The following is a 14246-nucleotide window of genomic DNA, read 5'->3' as shown; positions in this document are numbered from 1 at the left end:
GCTGATCAATGTGCTCCTACTCTCTTCAGCAGCAGTGGAGATAAGTTCTCTGTGAAGGGAGTTTTCTTTCTTTTTTTTTTTTCTTTTGTTCTGGAGCCACACCTGGCAATGCTCAGGTCTTACTTCTGGCTCTGTGCTCTGCTCAGCATCACTCTGGGGACCATATGGGCTGTCAGGGTTCAAACCTGGGTCTGGTGCATGCAAGGCAAGTGCTTTATCTGCTGAACGATCTTTTTTTTTTTTCTGTTCACAGTTGGGGCAGCCCAGAATATAAACTCCCTAGAGCATCAGAGCAGGGAGACATCTTAGAGGCTGTTTGCTTCATCCTACAGATTTGGGAAAGGAGATCAGAGAGGGCCAGGGAGGCCTCCAATATCACACAGCAAATTTGTCAGAACTAGACTCCAGTTTCCCAAGCACTGACCTAGGGCTAACTTGGGCTAGCAGTTCACCAGTTCACAGGTTTATTTATTTTTTATATTATTATCATTTTGCTTTTGGGACCACACCTGCTGATGCTCAGGGGTGACTGGCTCTGCATTCAGGTATCACTTCTGCAGTACTCAGGGGTCCTTATGGAATGCTAGGGATTGAACTCAGGTCTGCCAGGTTTGATATGACCCAGGTTTGATCCCTGGGATAAAAATAAACCTGTGAACCCCAGAACCTCCTATGGTCCCCTGATCACCACGAGGAGTGATCCCTGAGTGCAGAGCCAGGAGTAACTGCTGAACGTTACTGGATGTGACCCAAAGACAAAAGAAATAAAGAAAAAAAGAAAGACAGAAAGAAAGAAAGAAAGAAAGAAAGAAAGGCGAGAGAGAAAGGAAGGAGAGGGAAGGAAGGAGGGAGAGAAAGGACGGAAGGAGAGAGAAGACAGGAAAGAGAAAGAGAAAGACTGAAAGAACAAAAGAAAGAGAGAAAGAAAGGAAGAAAGACAGATAGACAGAAAGAAAGTAAGGAAGGAAGGAGAGAAAGGAAAGAAGGAGAGAGAAAGGAAAGAGAGAAAGGAAGACCAAAAGAACAAAAGAAAGAGAGAGAAAGAAAGAAAGGTAGGAAGAAGGAAAGAGAAAGAAAGAGGGAGGGAGGGAGGGAGGGAGGGAGGGAGGAAGGAAGGAAGGAAGAAAAGAAGGAAGGAAGGAAGGAAGGAAGGAAGAGAGGGAGGGAGGGAGGGAGGAAGGAGAGAGTGTGGCAGAAAGGAGGCAGAGTGGTGAGAGAAGGAGGTAGAGTGGCCCAGGGGTTAGGGCTGGGCAGAGGATGAGGCTCTGGGGGACCAGCTGCCGCACCTCATTCTTGGTGGGCAGCACCCCCACACTGCAAAGCTGCCTTCCCCCCCCCCACATGCGTAACCACCTGCCCCCGCTAGAGGATTTATTGCCTCGGGCCCTGCCATCTGGCCCTGGTGATAAATCAGCCTTGGGCAGGGATGCAGCCATGCTGACCGGAGGGAATAAAAGGGGACCCTGGGACTCGGAGGAGCCCAGAGACGGGGAGTGCCTGCAGCATGGCCCGGAGCAGCACAGCAGCGAGATGGGGCGTCCTGGTCCTGCTCTGGGGCTGCTCCGTCATCTGCGTCCTCACAGACAGAAGCCCCTTCAGACGGTAACGGGGCGATGGGTGTGGGTACAGGGCTCCCTCCTTCCTAGAACCCCCAATTTTCTTTTTCGTTTGTTTCTTTGTTTGGGGGCCACACCAGGCTTGCTCGGGGGGGGGGGTCTTAGTCGTAGTTCTGCACTCAGTCATTACTTCTGGTGGGGCTCAGGGGACCCTATGGGATGCCTGGGATTGAACCCAAGGTCGGCCGTGTTGCAAGGCAAACGCCCTGCACGCTGTCCTATCACTCTGGCCTCTTCCCCCAGTTTTTTGGTCTGTGATGTTCCCCAGAGAAGCTGGCCAGGGAGTTCCTGTCCTGGTCGGAGAGGCCAGGGGGCTGGCTCAGTGCCGCGGTCCCAAGGGTGGCACAAACCAGACTGGGAGTCCTGTCTTTTGATGCCTGCCCAGATCACCACTGGGAAAGGGAGCTCAGAGAGGATCAAAATGTATGCCCCCTTTTTTAATTTTGGTTTTTGGGCCAGACCCCGAGGTGCTCAGAAGTTACTCCTGGCTCTGCACTCAGAGATCACCCCTGGAGGTGCTTGGGGGACCCTATAGGATGCCAGGGATTCGAACCCAGGTTTGCTGCACACCAGGCAAGCACCCAAATGGCCATACTATGGCTCTGGCCCCTTAAGATGTCCACTTTGACCTCAGAGGTTTGCAACCCTTGTTCAGAAGGGCACGTGTGGTGTGGTCATCGCCTACCAGTTGAGGGAATTGTCCTAGTTTAACATGTTGACTCCAGTGCTGTAATTTGTGTTAACTAAGTCACTGCCGGGCTGGAGAGATAGCACAGTGGTAGGGCGTTTGCCTTGCACGCAGCTGACCCGACCGACCCGGGTTCAATTCCTCCATCCCTCTCAGAGAGCCTGGCAAACTACTGAGAGTATCTCGCCTGCACAGCAAAGCCTGGCAAGCTCCCCGCGACATATTCGATATGCCAAACACAGAACAACAAGTCTCAAAGTGGAGACGTTACTGGGTCTGCTCGAGTAAATTGATGAACAAGAGTAAATTGATGAACAACCGGAGGACAGTGACAGTGAAGTCACAGCCACGTGGTGGCATGGACGCCATTGTGTCTTCCTCTGATACCCCGCAGAGCCTACTCGTTCTGGCACCAGGGCAGAGCTATTTGACCTCCAGGTTTCTGTTTAATATACTAACAGCCCCTGCTTCACAAAGCTGCTCTGAAAGTTTAATGAGACTTAACACCTGCAAAGCCTTGGCATGAGGCCAATGCATTGACAAAAGCCAGATGTGGCTGATTCCGTGGGGTGGGTAGAGCCCGCTCACTACAGAAGGGAGAGGCAGGATGGGCGCGGGTCCCTCTGGGGAGTAGAGATGGACCCAGGACAAGAGGGCGGGAGAAGTAGGCAGTGCTAAGCCAATCTAACGCTGGGATATGTTAACGGTGGTGTAGCTAATCCAATCAAATGCTGGGATATGTTGACGGGGTGATGCAGCTAAACCAATCAAACGTCGGGATATGTTGATGGTAGTGTTGGGCTCCAGAGAAGCAGGGAGGTCCGGGGACGCTCAGAGGCCTGAGCATCTGCTCCAAGGCCAAGGTTTGATCCCTGACACCGTGTCGGCCCCTAGCACCATCGGGAGTGAACCCAGTCCAGAGTCAGGAGTAGCCTCTGAGTACCACTGGGTGGGGTCCCCAAAAAACAAAACAAAGCAAAAACCAAGTGCAGAGGGGATTGGTGGGCAGAGATGGAGGGGGCGGCCTTGGGACAGCTGTGGGGTGCAGCTGCCTGCCTGCACCCATACCCTATTGATAGAGCATCTTTATCATCTACATGGCCCTTCTCTGAGGCAGAGACTACCATTGAGTTCTTTGGTTTGTTGGTTTGTTTGTTTGGGGGCCACACCCAGAAATGCTCAGGGGTTACTGCTGGCTCTGCACTCTGGTGGTACTGGGATGGGATGCTGGCATGGGATGCTGGGGATCAGACCCTGGTCAGCCGTGGGCAAGGCAAGCAATCCTACTTCTTGTACTATCTAATTGTACAGTCCATTGTTACAGGGCATGACTGGAGCTCTGGAAAGGCCCAGAGAGGTTAGGTGAGCTGTTCAGAGCCACCACACAGGGAGTACAGGAGCAAGTGCGTGCCCACGACCACTATGCCCTCTCCACCAAACCTCACTGCGGCAGGAGCCAGCTTTGCAAAACATGGGGCGGGGACCCCAGACGGTCCCCCGCAAACCGCTAGGCATGACCCCCTCCAGAAACAATAGGAAGAGAAAAGTTCCACGACGGAGGTAAGGAGTGGGGTGTGGGGAGGGGCGCAGAGCAGCTCAGCACCTACAGCAGTGGACGCGCCCTCCTGGAATCAGACCTTCTCGGTCCCTCTGTTTGTCCGCCTGTAAAAGGGGAATAGCCCGATTTCTCTGGGGCTGCTGAGACTCCAAGAGCCCCTCCTTGCGGCACTGCTTGGTGATCCATCCTCTGACGCTCCCCCGCCCAGCCCCCCCATTAGACGCCAAGAACCCAGCGCCCACGCTGGAGGCAGGCAGCAAAGGGCACGCCCTGCAAGCACAGGGTTCCCACAGCGGGGCTGCATGAGCTGGAGCAGTCTGGAGTCAGGGCTGGGGCTCCCCATGTAGAACACCCACGTAGCAGCCCCCCCACCCCATCCCCACCTAGCCGCCACTCCCCCCGGGGACACCCCCTTCACTTCCACCCACAGCCTGTGCCCTGGGCAGGCTGAGCGCCTGCGGGTGGCTGCGGCGGGTATCTGCTGCCACCTACAGGCCGTACCTGGTACAGCTGTCTCCTATCCCGCCTCGCGGAGGCGCTCGTCCTCTCATTAGAGGGGCCTCATTACCTGCCACCCCTCTGCGGGGGTTTCCCTGAAGGCGGTGATGATTGTTTGTTTATTTATTCATTTATTTATTTACTTATTTGCCTTTTGGGTCACACCTGGCGATGCATAGGGTTACTCCTGGCTTCCTGGCTCTGCACTCAGGAACCACTCCCGGCGGTGCTCAGGGAAGCATATGGGATGCTGGGAACCGAACCCCGGTCAGCTGCATTCAAGGCAAACACCCTACCCGCTGTGCTATTGCTCCAGCCCCTGGATCCTGTTTATTTTCCCAGCTTTGGGGCCAATTCCAGGTGTGGCAGTAGAACCCAGCTCCCCCCCACACACACCCCTCCCACCACCCCCTACCCCCCCCCCCCCCAACCCCCAGCCATGCCTTTCAGCCCTCTGAGCCACCTCCATGTAACACTGAGAGATTTTTTTTTTTTTTTTGCTTTTTGGGTCACACCCAGGGATGCTCAAGGGTTCCTCCTGGCTCTGTGCTCAGGAATAACTCCTGGCGGTGCTTAGGGGACCATATAGGATGCCAGGGATTCAACCAGGGTCGGCAGCATGCAAGGCAAACACCCTACCTGTTGTACTATGGCTCTGCCCCCCCCACCAAGAGATTTTTTTTAGCTTTTGTCAACTCTTTTATTTGGCATGGGATTTTTTTTTTAATTTTTATAAGTGAAACATCATGAGGTACAGTTGTAGACTTACAAATTTTTGTGCTTGTGTTTCAGTTATACAATGATCGAGTACCCATCCCTCCACCAGTGCCCGTTCTCCACCACCAATGATCCTAGTATCCCTCCCACACCCCCAACCCCCCCCCCCCCCCCCCCCGCCATTCCATCCCGCCTCTGTGGCAGGGCATTCCCTTTTGTTCTCTCTCTCTTTTTGGGTACCGTGGTTTGCAAAAGAGGCATTGAGTGGCGATCATGTTCGGTCTATAATCTACTTTCAGGGTGCATCTCCTATCCCGGGAGGATTCTCCATAACCCTTTACTTGGTGCTCCCTTCTCTATCTGAGCTGCCTATTTCCCTAGCATGGAGTGAAACTCCTGGTACTTATCTCCTCTATTCTTGGGTGTTAGTCTCCTATTTTGTTACTTCATGTTCCCCAGATGAATGCAATCTTTCTATGTCTATCCCGCTCTTTCTGACTCATTTCACTTAGCATGATACTTTCCATGTAGTATCACTTGTGTGTAAATTTCATGACTTCATCTTTTCTAACAGCTGCATAGTACTTCATTGTGTAGATGTACCAAAGTTTCTTTAACCAGTCATCTGTTCCCCAAGAGTTACTTTTAATCCTGATCATTTTGGGATTGCCCCAGCTGGGCTTGGGGAGGGGGGAAATGTTGGTCCCGTACATGAAAGGAACGTGCTCAACCGCTTGAGCCACATTCCTGGCCCCAACAGTGATGACAATATTTCTATCTCTGGTAGCCAGCGGGGCATAGGTGCAGCATAAGATTATGAAGGGAGAGAATGAATTAATCACAAACAGAAAACCACACAGGGGCAGGAAGCAAAGTGACACCTTATCGAGAAGAGAGCGGCGGTGACTGAATGCCAGCCTGGGGATTCAAAGAGAGCTAGGGGGGCTGGAGCAATAGTAGAGTGGACCAAGGGCCTGCCTTACATGCGGCAGACCCGGGTCTGATATTCAGCGTCCCATAAGGTCCTCTGCCAGGATTGATTCTCACGTGCAGAGCCAGGAGTAACCCCAGAGCACTGCTAGTTGTGGCCCCAAAATAAAAGCAAAAGAGAAGAGCTGGAGCGATAGCACAGCGAGTAGGGCGTTTGCCTTGCATGCGGCCGACCGGGTTCGATTCCCAGCATCCCATATGGTCCCCTGAGCACCACCAGGAGTAATTCCTGAGTGCAGAGGCAGGAGTAACCCCTGTGCATCGCCGGGTATGACCCCTGAGCATGTCCAGGTGTGACCCAAAAAGCAAAAAGAAAAAAAAGAGAGAGAGAGAGGGAGAGGAGCTTCTGGCAGGGACTAAGCTGGGGTCATCCTTAAAGCTTCGAGCATGTTTTCATGGAGGCAGTAGCCTCTTCCACCTTCTCTCCCTCGGGGCTGGGCCAGGATCTTCCTGAAAAGAATGCCGTCGGTGCGGGAGAGCCTGCAGGAACGCGGCGTGGATGTGGCCAGACTCGGAGCTGAGCAGAGCCATTCTGCCATGGGACTGGCGTTGAGTAACAGCATCTCCACCGTGGTCCTCACCAACTACCTGGATGTGAGTGCTGGCCCCGGCCCCTCTCCTCGCCCCGCTTTCTCTCTTTCCTCATGGTCGCTGAGAAGATGAGGAGCACGGAGCACCTCACCCTGCTCCCATTTCTGACTGAGATGCCTGAGACCGAGCAGGAAGGAGCCGGGCCAGGATTGGAGCTCGGGATGCAGGCTGGCAGCTGGAGCCCAGGTGCCCCTGCGAGGGAACGAGCCTGATCGGGCCGGGCTCACTGCTCTGGGCCTGTCTGGGGTGGGACGGGGGGACTGCCTATTTTAGGAGCTTAGTCTCATTTCCTGGGAAGTCAGATGACAGAGTCAACTCTACCCTTGTTCCTGCTGGAAAATGGGATCCCAGAAGGGCCGGTGACTGCCTAATCCTACCCCGAGGCGGCGGGGGGGGGGGGGGGGGGGGGAGGGGGCTGGAGCGAAATAGCACAGCGGGTAGGGCATTTGCCTTGCACGCAGCCGACCCGGGTTCGATTCCCAGCATCCCATATGGTTCCCCGAGCACTGCCAGGAGTAATTCCTGAGGGCAGAGCCAGGAGTAACCCCTGTGCATCGCCGGGTATGACCCAAAAAGAAAAAATCTACCCCCAGGGCCAAGGGGTTGGGTGGGGGTCATCAGGCAAGACCCCAAGGCTCCCCCAAGCTTCTCCAGACCCCTTTTCCCATCCCAACAGACCCAGTACTACGGCGAGATCAGCATCGGCACCCCACCCCAGCCCTTCAAAGTCATCTTCGACACGGGCTCCGCCAACCTCTGGGTGCCATCCAGCAAATGCAGCCCTCTCTACTCTGCCTGTGGTGAGCCAGATGCACCTCATGCCCACCCACTGCTTCTGCTTCTAGCCCCTGCCCCAGGAGGGGAGGGGAGGACGCCCCCAGGTCTCGGTTACCAAATTGCCCACTCAGAAGTCCTGCTCCCTAGAGCTGAAAGGCTCTCACACCCGCCCAGTCGCCATCCCGGGCTCTTCCTGCCCTCAGCCAGCTTTAACTCCTCCCAGAATCTTTTCCCTGTCTTAGTGCCAGAAATGATTTTAAAATGTTTCATGGGAGGTACAGTGGGTAGGGCACTTGCCTTGCATGTGACAGACCAGGGTTCGATCCCCGGCACCTCACATGGACCCTGAGCACCACCAGGAGTAATTTCTGAGTGCATAGCCAGGATTAAGTCCTGAGCATCTCCAAGTGTGGTCCAAAAACAAAATAATAATAATAATAATAGCACTGTAAACTGTCCTCCCGTTGTTCATCAATTTGCTCGAGCGGGCACCAGTAATATCTCCATTGTGAGACTTGTTGTTACTGTTTTTGGCATATTGAATATGCCACAGGGAGCTTGCCAGGCTCTGTTGTGAGGGTAGGATACTCTCGGTAGCTTGCTGGGCTCTCCAAGAGTGATGGAGGAATTGAACCCGGGTCGGCCGTGTGCAAGGCAAACATCCTACCCACTGTGCTATCACTCCAGCCTAATAATAATAATAATAATAGTAATAAATTGAAATGAAAAATAAAATGCTCCATTGGAGACCAGATTCTCAGAGCTATGAATACCCAGCATAGTTCTTGCTTGATGAGACCCAGTTTCCAAGCCTTCAGCCTCCAGGCTCCCCGCTCCCTGCCCCTGAGCCGGACCTCCATGCCCTGGGAGGCTCCGGCTGAGCCTGACTCCCTCTGCCAGAGATCCACAATCTCTATGACTCCGAGAAATCCTCCAGCTACCTGAAGAATGGGACCGAGTTGACCATCCACTACGGGTCCGGGAGGGTCAAAGGCTTCCAGAGCCAGGATGTGGTGACGGTGAGTGGGGCAGCCTTGGGCTAGCTCGCCCTGGGTCCTCTCTTCCCCAGCCCTCTGGGGGTCCATACCTTCTCCCTGGCTGCCAGCTGAGCCCTTGGGATGGGGCACAGCCGAGTGCCTGGCACCCTGGTGATGTCACAGGCTTCTGCCCCACTCCTGAGGGCTTGTCAAGAGCACCCCCAGCCTCACCAATGCTTCATGGGCTCCGGGTCAGAGGTCACACTAAACCCAGAGCCGGGCCAGGGATCCTGATATGGTCAGGCCTGTTCAAACATCGGCCAGAGACCTGATTGGACTCTGCGGTCACACCCTGTGTGCTCGTGGGTCACCCTGGCTTGGCGTTCTGAGCACCATGTGGTGCCAGGACTGACTCGGGGCTCTTGCAAGCAAAACATGTTCTTTCTCCTGGACCAAAATGCTCTTTACTTCTGTTGTTGTTTGGTTTAGGGCCACGCTCCGGCTCTGTGCTCAAGGATCACTCCAAGCGGATCTCAGAGGGTCATATAGGGTGCTCGGGCTTGAACCTAATCAATCCCCAACCACTAGCACAGTGGGTCATGGCGAGTGTCCTACCCACTGTCCTGCTGCTCTGGCCCCTAAATTGCACTTTATTTTTTTGTTGTCTACTATTATGTTGTTCTCACTGTTGTTCAGGGGCCACACCCGGCGGTGCTCAGGGGTTGCCCTGACTCCCTCGGGGTCAGTCCTGGCTGTGCTTGGGAGACCAGGTGGACGCCAGTGATCGAACCTGCATGCAAGGAGTCCACTCTCTGAGGCATCCCTCTGGTGCTTTTTCGCTTCTGTAGTGCAGGCTCTAACCCAAGACCTTACACATGGAAAGGCTCTGCCACAGAGCCAGGGTCTTGGTTTTTGTTTCATTTGCTCTGTGTGGGACCCCCTTCCCTGATCTGGGGTTCCTCCAGCCTCTGCTGTCTGGGTGAGGTAAGGGGTCCAAGGACCCTAAACCAATGTGGGTTCCCCTCTGTGAAACTGGGGCAAGAAGCAGAAGGGGTGGCTTAGAGAATCCTTAAGCCCCAAGACGGGCATGGGAAGAAGCCTCAGGCCTGCCCAGTGGGAAAGGGGGCCACGGGGAAGGAGGGCAGTGCCTGGCAGTGCCACCTTCTCAGCCACTAGGTAACCTCCCTCCTCTCTGAACCCTCCGGCCTAGATGCAGCTTTGGAGAAAGGCTGTGTGTGGGTCTTGTCCCCTAGAAAGGCGGGTCTCTGGGGACCCCAGGCCAAGGGGAAGCTCTTCTCTGTCCCTGACTGGGGGCTCAGCAGTGACCTAGGGCTCTGGTCCCTCCTCCCACAGATTGGCGGAATCACGGTGACACAGACGTTCGGCGAGGTCACGGAGCTGCCCGCCATCCCTTTCATGCTGGCCAAGTTTGATGGGGTCCTGGGCATGGGCTTTCCCGCACAGGCTATTGGAGGGGTCACCCCCGTCTTTGACAACATCCTCTCGCAGAAGGTCTTAAATAGGGACGTCTTCTCTGTCTACTACAGCAGGTAGGTCTCCGGGACACGGCAGGGGTGCACGCTGTCAGAGAGCATGGCACAGGATCTGGGAGTGTTCCTGGTTAGGGACTCAACCCCAAATCAGAGCTGCTCTACCCGTGATGGGAGCCTCCACGTAGATAGGAATTAAATAAAAATCACATAAACATCAGCAGTCAACAGGGTCCGGGCCGTAGTTCAGCAGCTAGGATGCCTGCCTTGCACACGAGCCCCCTGGATTGGATCCCCAGCACCCCGTGACAGTTCTCCAAGCCCTGCCAGGAGTTATTCCTGAGTGCAGAGCCAGGAGTTAGCGCTGAGCACCACCAGGTCTGGCCCCTAAACTGCACTGCAGCACTGTCCTCCTGTTGTTCATCAATTTGCTGGAGCAGGCACCAGTAAAGTCTTACAACAAATTATGAGACTTCCTGTTACTGACTTTGGCATATTGAATACATCACAGATAGCTTGCCAGGCTTTGCTGTGCGGGCGAGATACTCTCGGTAGCTTGCTGGGCTCTCCGAGAGGGGCAGAGGAATCGAACCTGGGTCGGCAGCATGCAAGGTAAACACCCTACCCGCTGTGCTATCACTCTAGCCTGGCCCCCCCAAAAAACAATAGCAATAACAAATCAGCAGTCAAGGGCTGGAGAGGACTCAGTGGGGCTAGGTGCAGGCTTTGAATGCAGGATCCCCTGTTTCCATGCTTGGTATCACATGGTCCCCCCACCCCGGGCACTGGCAGGAGTGATGTGTCCCCTGATTCTCCAGCAAGAAGCCAGAAGTAGCCCCTGAACAACCGCTCCCCCCAGGTCTGGCCCCCAAACGCAAAATAAAAAGAAGCATCCATTTCATTGGTCCGCCAGACCACATTCCACTGCCCAGTGGCCTCTGAGGCTAGAAGGTTCTATGTTGGTTGTGCCTCGTCAGCGCCTGCAGTGGTGCAGAAAGTCCTGTCGGGCGGCCCTGCTCTTGGCTAAGAGCAGCTGGACAGGGTGCAGGAGAGACAGGCTGGGCAGCGATCTGGTCAGTGCTCACGTGAGCCCCGCCCCCTCTGTGGCCTGCTCACTGATCCCAACCAGCAGGGTGCTGAGGTCACAGCACACAGCGCACAGAGGCCCACCCTTGCAGGGTCCTCCCCACCACCGGCACGCATGGAAGCCACCAGGGCAGGATGAAGAGCAGAGCTCACTGGGCACGGCCTCCTGCCTGTGGTTCAAGAGCCCAGGAAGCCATGGCAGCCGGCAGCCGGCCTGGGATCTGCTCTGGACGACTGGGCTGAGAAGCTCAGGCCGGGGCTGGGGGTTGAAGCTGGGTGTCCTGGGGCATGAGAGTCTGTATGGAGCCTGGAGCTGGGACTAGGGAGAGAAAACTCCCCCCACCCCGGGCCCCCTGTTTGGCTCCCAGCCCAGCGGTCCTCACAGAGGACGCAGCAAGGCTTCAACCAGCAGCTCTGAGTGGGCGCAGGGGGTAGGCCGTGGCATGTGGGGTCCACTCCACAGGGAAGGATACTGCATTGAACAGCCACAGCGGGAAGTGCAGTCAGAAAAAGCAGGAGCTTGAAAATGCAGGAGGGCTGGAGCGATAGCACAGCGGGTAGGGCATTTGCCTTGCATGCGGCCGACCCGGGTTCGATTCCCAGCATCCCATTGGGTCCCCTGAGCACCACCAGGAGTAATTCATGAGTACAGAGCCAGGAGTAATCCCTGTGCAACACCAGTTGTGACCCCCCCCCAAAAAAAAAGAAAAAAGAAAAGAAAATGCAGAAGGAGATGAATGAAGGCAAAGCAGGAAGGATTCTGCAAGCAGAGAGAGGAGAGGGTGGCCTTTCCATTCCCTGGACCAGAGGGAGAGACTGTCCAGGTCTGCAAGGGCTCAGGAAGGGGCAGGTGTGAGGTCCATGCACGTGTAGACTAGTGGAAGTCTGTGCTGGCCAGCCTGGGAGAATCCAGGCACCCCTTCCACTGAGCAGAGGCCTCCTTGTGTGTCCCCATGTGTCCCACTGTGCACGGTCACATACTGTGGGTGCTGGGCATGCAGTGACCCTTGAAGGTGCGCACTCTGGAAGGCGGCCTGGGCTGAGGGGACATTCATGCAGCGCAAAGGATGGGCTCTGGACGGGACATTCAGAGCTCTGGCTCCTGTCCAGGCCTGGGTGACACTGGGCCAGTCACGTTGCCTCTGGCCTGAAGGTCAAAGGGGACACGCCCGCCAGCCCAGGGAGGCCGGCTCTCTGCCTTCTCTTTCTCTGCAGAAATTCCAAGTAGGGAGGCAGAAGTCTCCCATGTGGATGCCAGACCACCCGGCTGAGTCACAATCCTCCTGCCTCTCCTGCTCAATCACCCCCAGAGGCCAGACTCCGCCCCCAGCCCAGCACCCCCCTTCCTGCTTGCACCCTGTCGCCCACCCCACCAGCACCTGCTCACCCCAAACCCAAGTGAGGGTGGGGTCAATTGTCCCTTCATTTTTTGTTGCTTGAGTTTTTGTTTCTGGGTCACACCCAGCAATGCTCAGGGGTTCCTCCTGGCTCTGCACTTAGGAGTCACTCCTGGCGGTACCCAGGGGACCATATGGGATGCCGGGGATTGAACCCAGGTCAGCTGCATGCAAGGCAAGCGCCCTACCTGATGTCCTATCGCTCCAGTCCTTGATTGGCTGGTTTTGGTGTCGTCCTCACTGTCCTTGTCCAATCTGTGGCCTCACTGGGTACCCTCTTGGGCGCAGCTGGACTGTCCAGGTTACGCTTGGAGAAGGGCAAGGAAGGAATGTTCCGAATACTGCCTGCCCACAGCCTCCAGCCATGCCCTCTGCTCACGCATGCTTCCAGGGCTGGGCAGAGGGGCCTGTAGGTGAAGGTCTTCTCTTCCCTCAGGAAATCCCACTCAGTGGGCGGAGAGATTGTGCTGGGGGGCAGCGACCCCCAGTATTACCAAGGCAACTTCCACTACGTGAGCGTCAGCAAGACCGACTCCTGGCAGATCAGCATGAAAGGGTCAGAAATCCTGGACCTCCCCACACCCCCAAACGCCACTGCCGGGGGTGGGGACCCCTCCCCACCCCCCACTACGGGCTTGGCTCAAAGAGGGGCGGGGTTACTCCGCAGCCCCTGTTGTCAACGTTTGCTCTCTGCCTGCTCTGTCCAGGGAGGGGGACCCCCAGATGGGAACCACCCAAGTCCTAGTACCTTTCCTCACGGGTCCTGCACTGTGTGTGTGTGTGTGTGTGTGTGTGTGTGTGTGTGACCATGCCCCCCCTCCCCCGCCCGCAGGGTGTCTGTGAACGAGGCCACACTCCTGTGTGCAGAGGGCTGCAAGGCAGTGGTGGACACGGGCGCCTCCTACATCTCGGGCCCCACCAGCTCCCTGCGGGTGCTCATGGACACCCTGGGGGCCAAGGAGCTGAGCAACTACGAAGTAAGGAGCTGGGGGGGGGGGGGGTCAGTGAGCGTTCAGCAGAGCCAGGACCCAGGAGGCCATCGAGGCTTGCCCTGTGACCCCTGCATGGTGGGGGGGGGGGGGCGGGGACCCACACTCAGAGTCGCTCCCTTTCCCCTGCCCTAGTATGTGGTGAGCTGCAACCAGTTGCCCACGCTGCCAAATATCTCCTTCCACCTCGGGAACAGCGCCTACACCTTGACCAGCTTCGACTACGCCCTCCTCCAGGTGCGTCTGCCCCAAGTGGAGTCAGGGGGCAGGGTGGGGGGGGGCGGTCACCGTGGGGGCAGCGGGAAAGAGAGTCTTATGACAAGGCTGACAGCTCTGACCGTTCTGTGCCTCCTGCCAGGACTCCTACAGCAACGACGACGAGTGCACACTGGCCCTCCACGGCATGGACATCCCCCCACCCACTGGGCCCGTCTGGGTCCTCGGCGCCACCTTCATCCGCAAGTTCTACACAGAGTTTGACCGGGGCAACAATCGGATTGGCTTTGCCTTAGCCCGCTGAGCGCCACAGCCAGCAGCTCGACCTGCGCCCACTGAGGCACGGCCTGCGCCCAGGGAGGCCGCTGGCTCTGGGACCCCGCCCCCGCACCTCTGCCCCCCACCCTCACCCAGGGGCGGCTACAGGGGTGGAGCTCTTTTCTGGAGCTGCCCTGCCCCCCCCCCCCTCCCCCAGCACCAGCTCTTCTCTGCTTTGAGGACAAATAATAAAGACTCAGTGGTCACAGTGTTGCAGTGCCTGACCTTCCGGGGGCTGGGTGGGACTGGACACACAGGGACCCTCTGGCCCCGTGATTCTGCACGGATAGGGCCGAGACACAGAATGACAAAGCAAGTGTGAATTCGCCTGTACGCAG

The 14246-nt window shown here is 56.4% G+C and overlaps 1 protein-coding gene across 1 annotated transcript; it reads left to right on the top strand.

Moving 5' to 3' along the window:
• The first annotated feature begins 1504 nt into the window (after positions 1-1504).
• Positions 1505-13916, top strand: REN (renin). Its single transcript, XM_056118812.1, has 10 exons — positions 1505-1602; positions 6511-6661; positions 7335-7458; positions 8336-8454; positions 9766-9962; positions 12204-12212; positions 12822-12941; positions 13218-13362; positions 13510-13611; positions 13733-13916. Exons 1-10 carry the CDS (start codon positions 1505-1507, stop codon positions 13892-13894), a joined length of 1227 nt encoding a protein of 408 aa, XP_055974787.1. The 3' UTR covers positions 13895-13916.
• Positions 13917-14246: the final 330 nt, after the last annotated feature.

This window comes from Sorex fumeus, unplaced genomic scaffold, assembly GCF_029834395.1.
Source record: "Sorex fumeus unplaced genomic scaffold, SorFum_2.1 ptg000039l, whole genome shotgun sequence".
Classification (NCBI taxonomy): domain Eukaryota; kingdom Metazoa; phylum Chordata; class Mammalia; order Eulipotyphla; family Soricidae; genus Sorex; species Sorex fumeus.
Note: the sequence above shows the minus strand (reverse complement) of the source record. Positions and strands in the feature narration are given on the sequence as shown.

What these genes read in the sequence shown, in the direction of transcription:
- REN (XM_056118812.1), top strand. Translation starts at nt 1,505, where the DNA reads ATGGCCCGGAGCAGCACAGCAGCGAGATGGGGCGTCCTGGTCCTGCTC. An exon ending in CCCTCTCTACTCTGCCTGTG is followed by an intron (nt 7,459 to 8,335) that starts GTGAGCCAGATG and finishes TCCCTCTGCCAG; the next exon opens with AGATCCACAATCTCTATGAC. An exon ending in TCGACTACGCCCTCCTCCAG is followed by an intron (nt 13,612 to 13,732) that starts GTGCGTCTGCCC and finishes GCCTCCTGCCAG; the next exon opens with GACTCCTACAGCAACGACGA.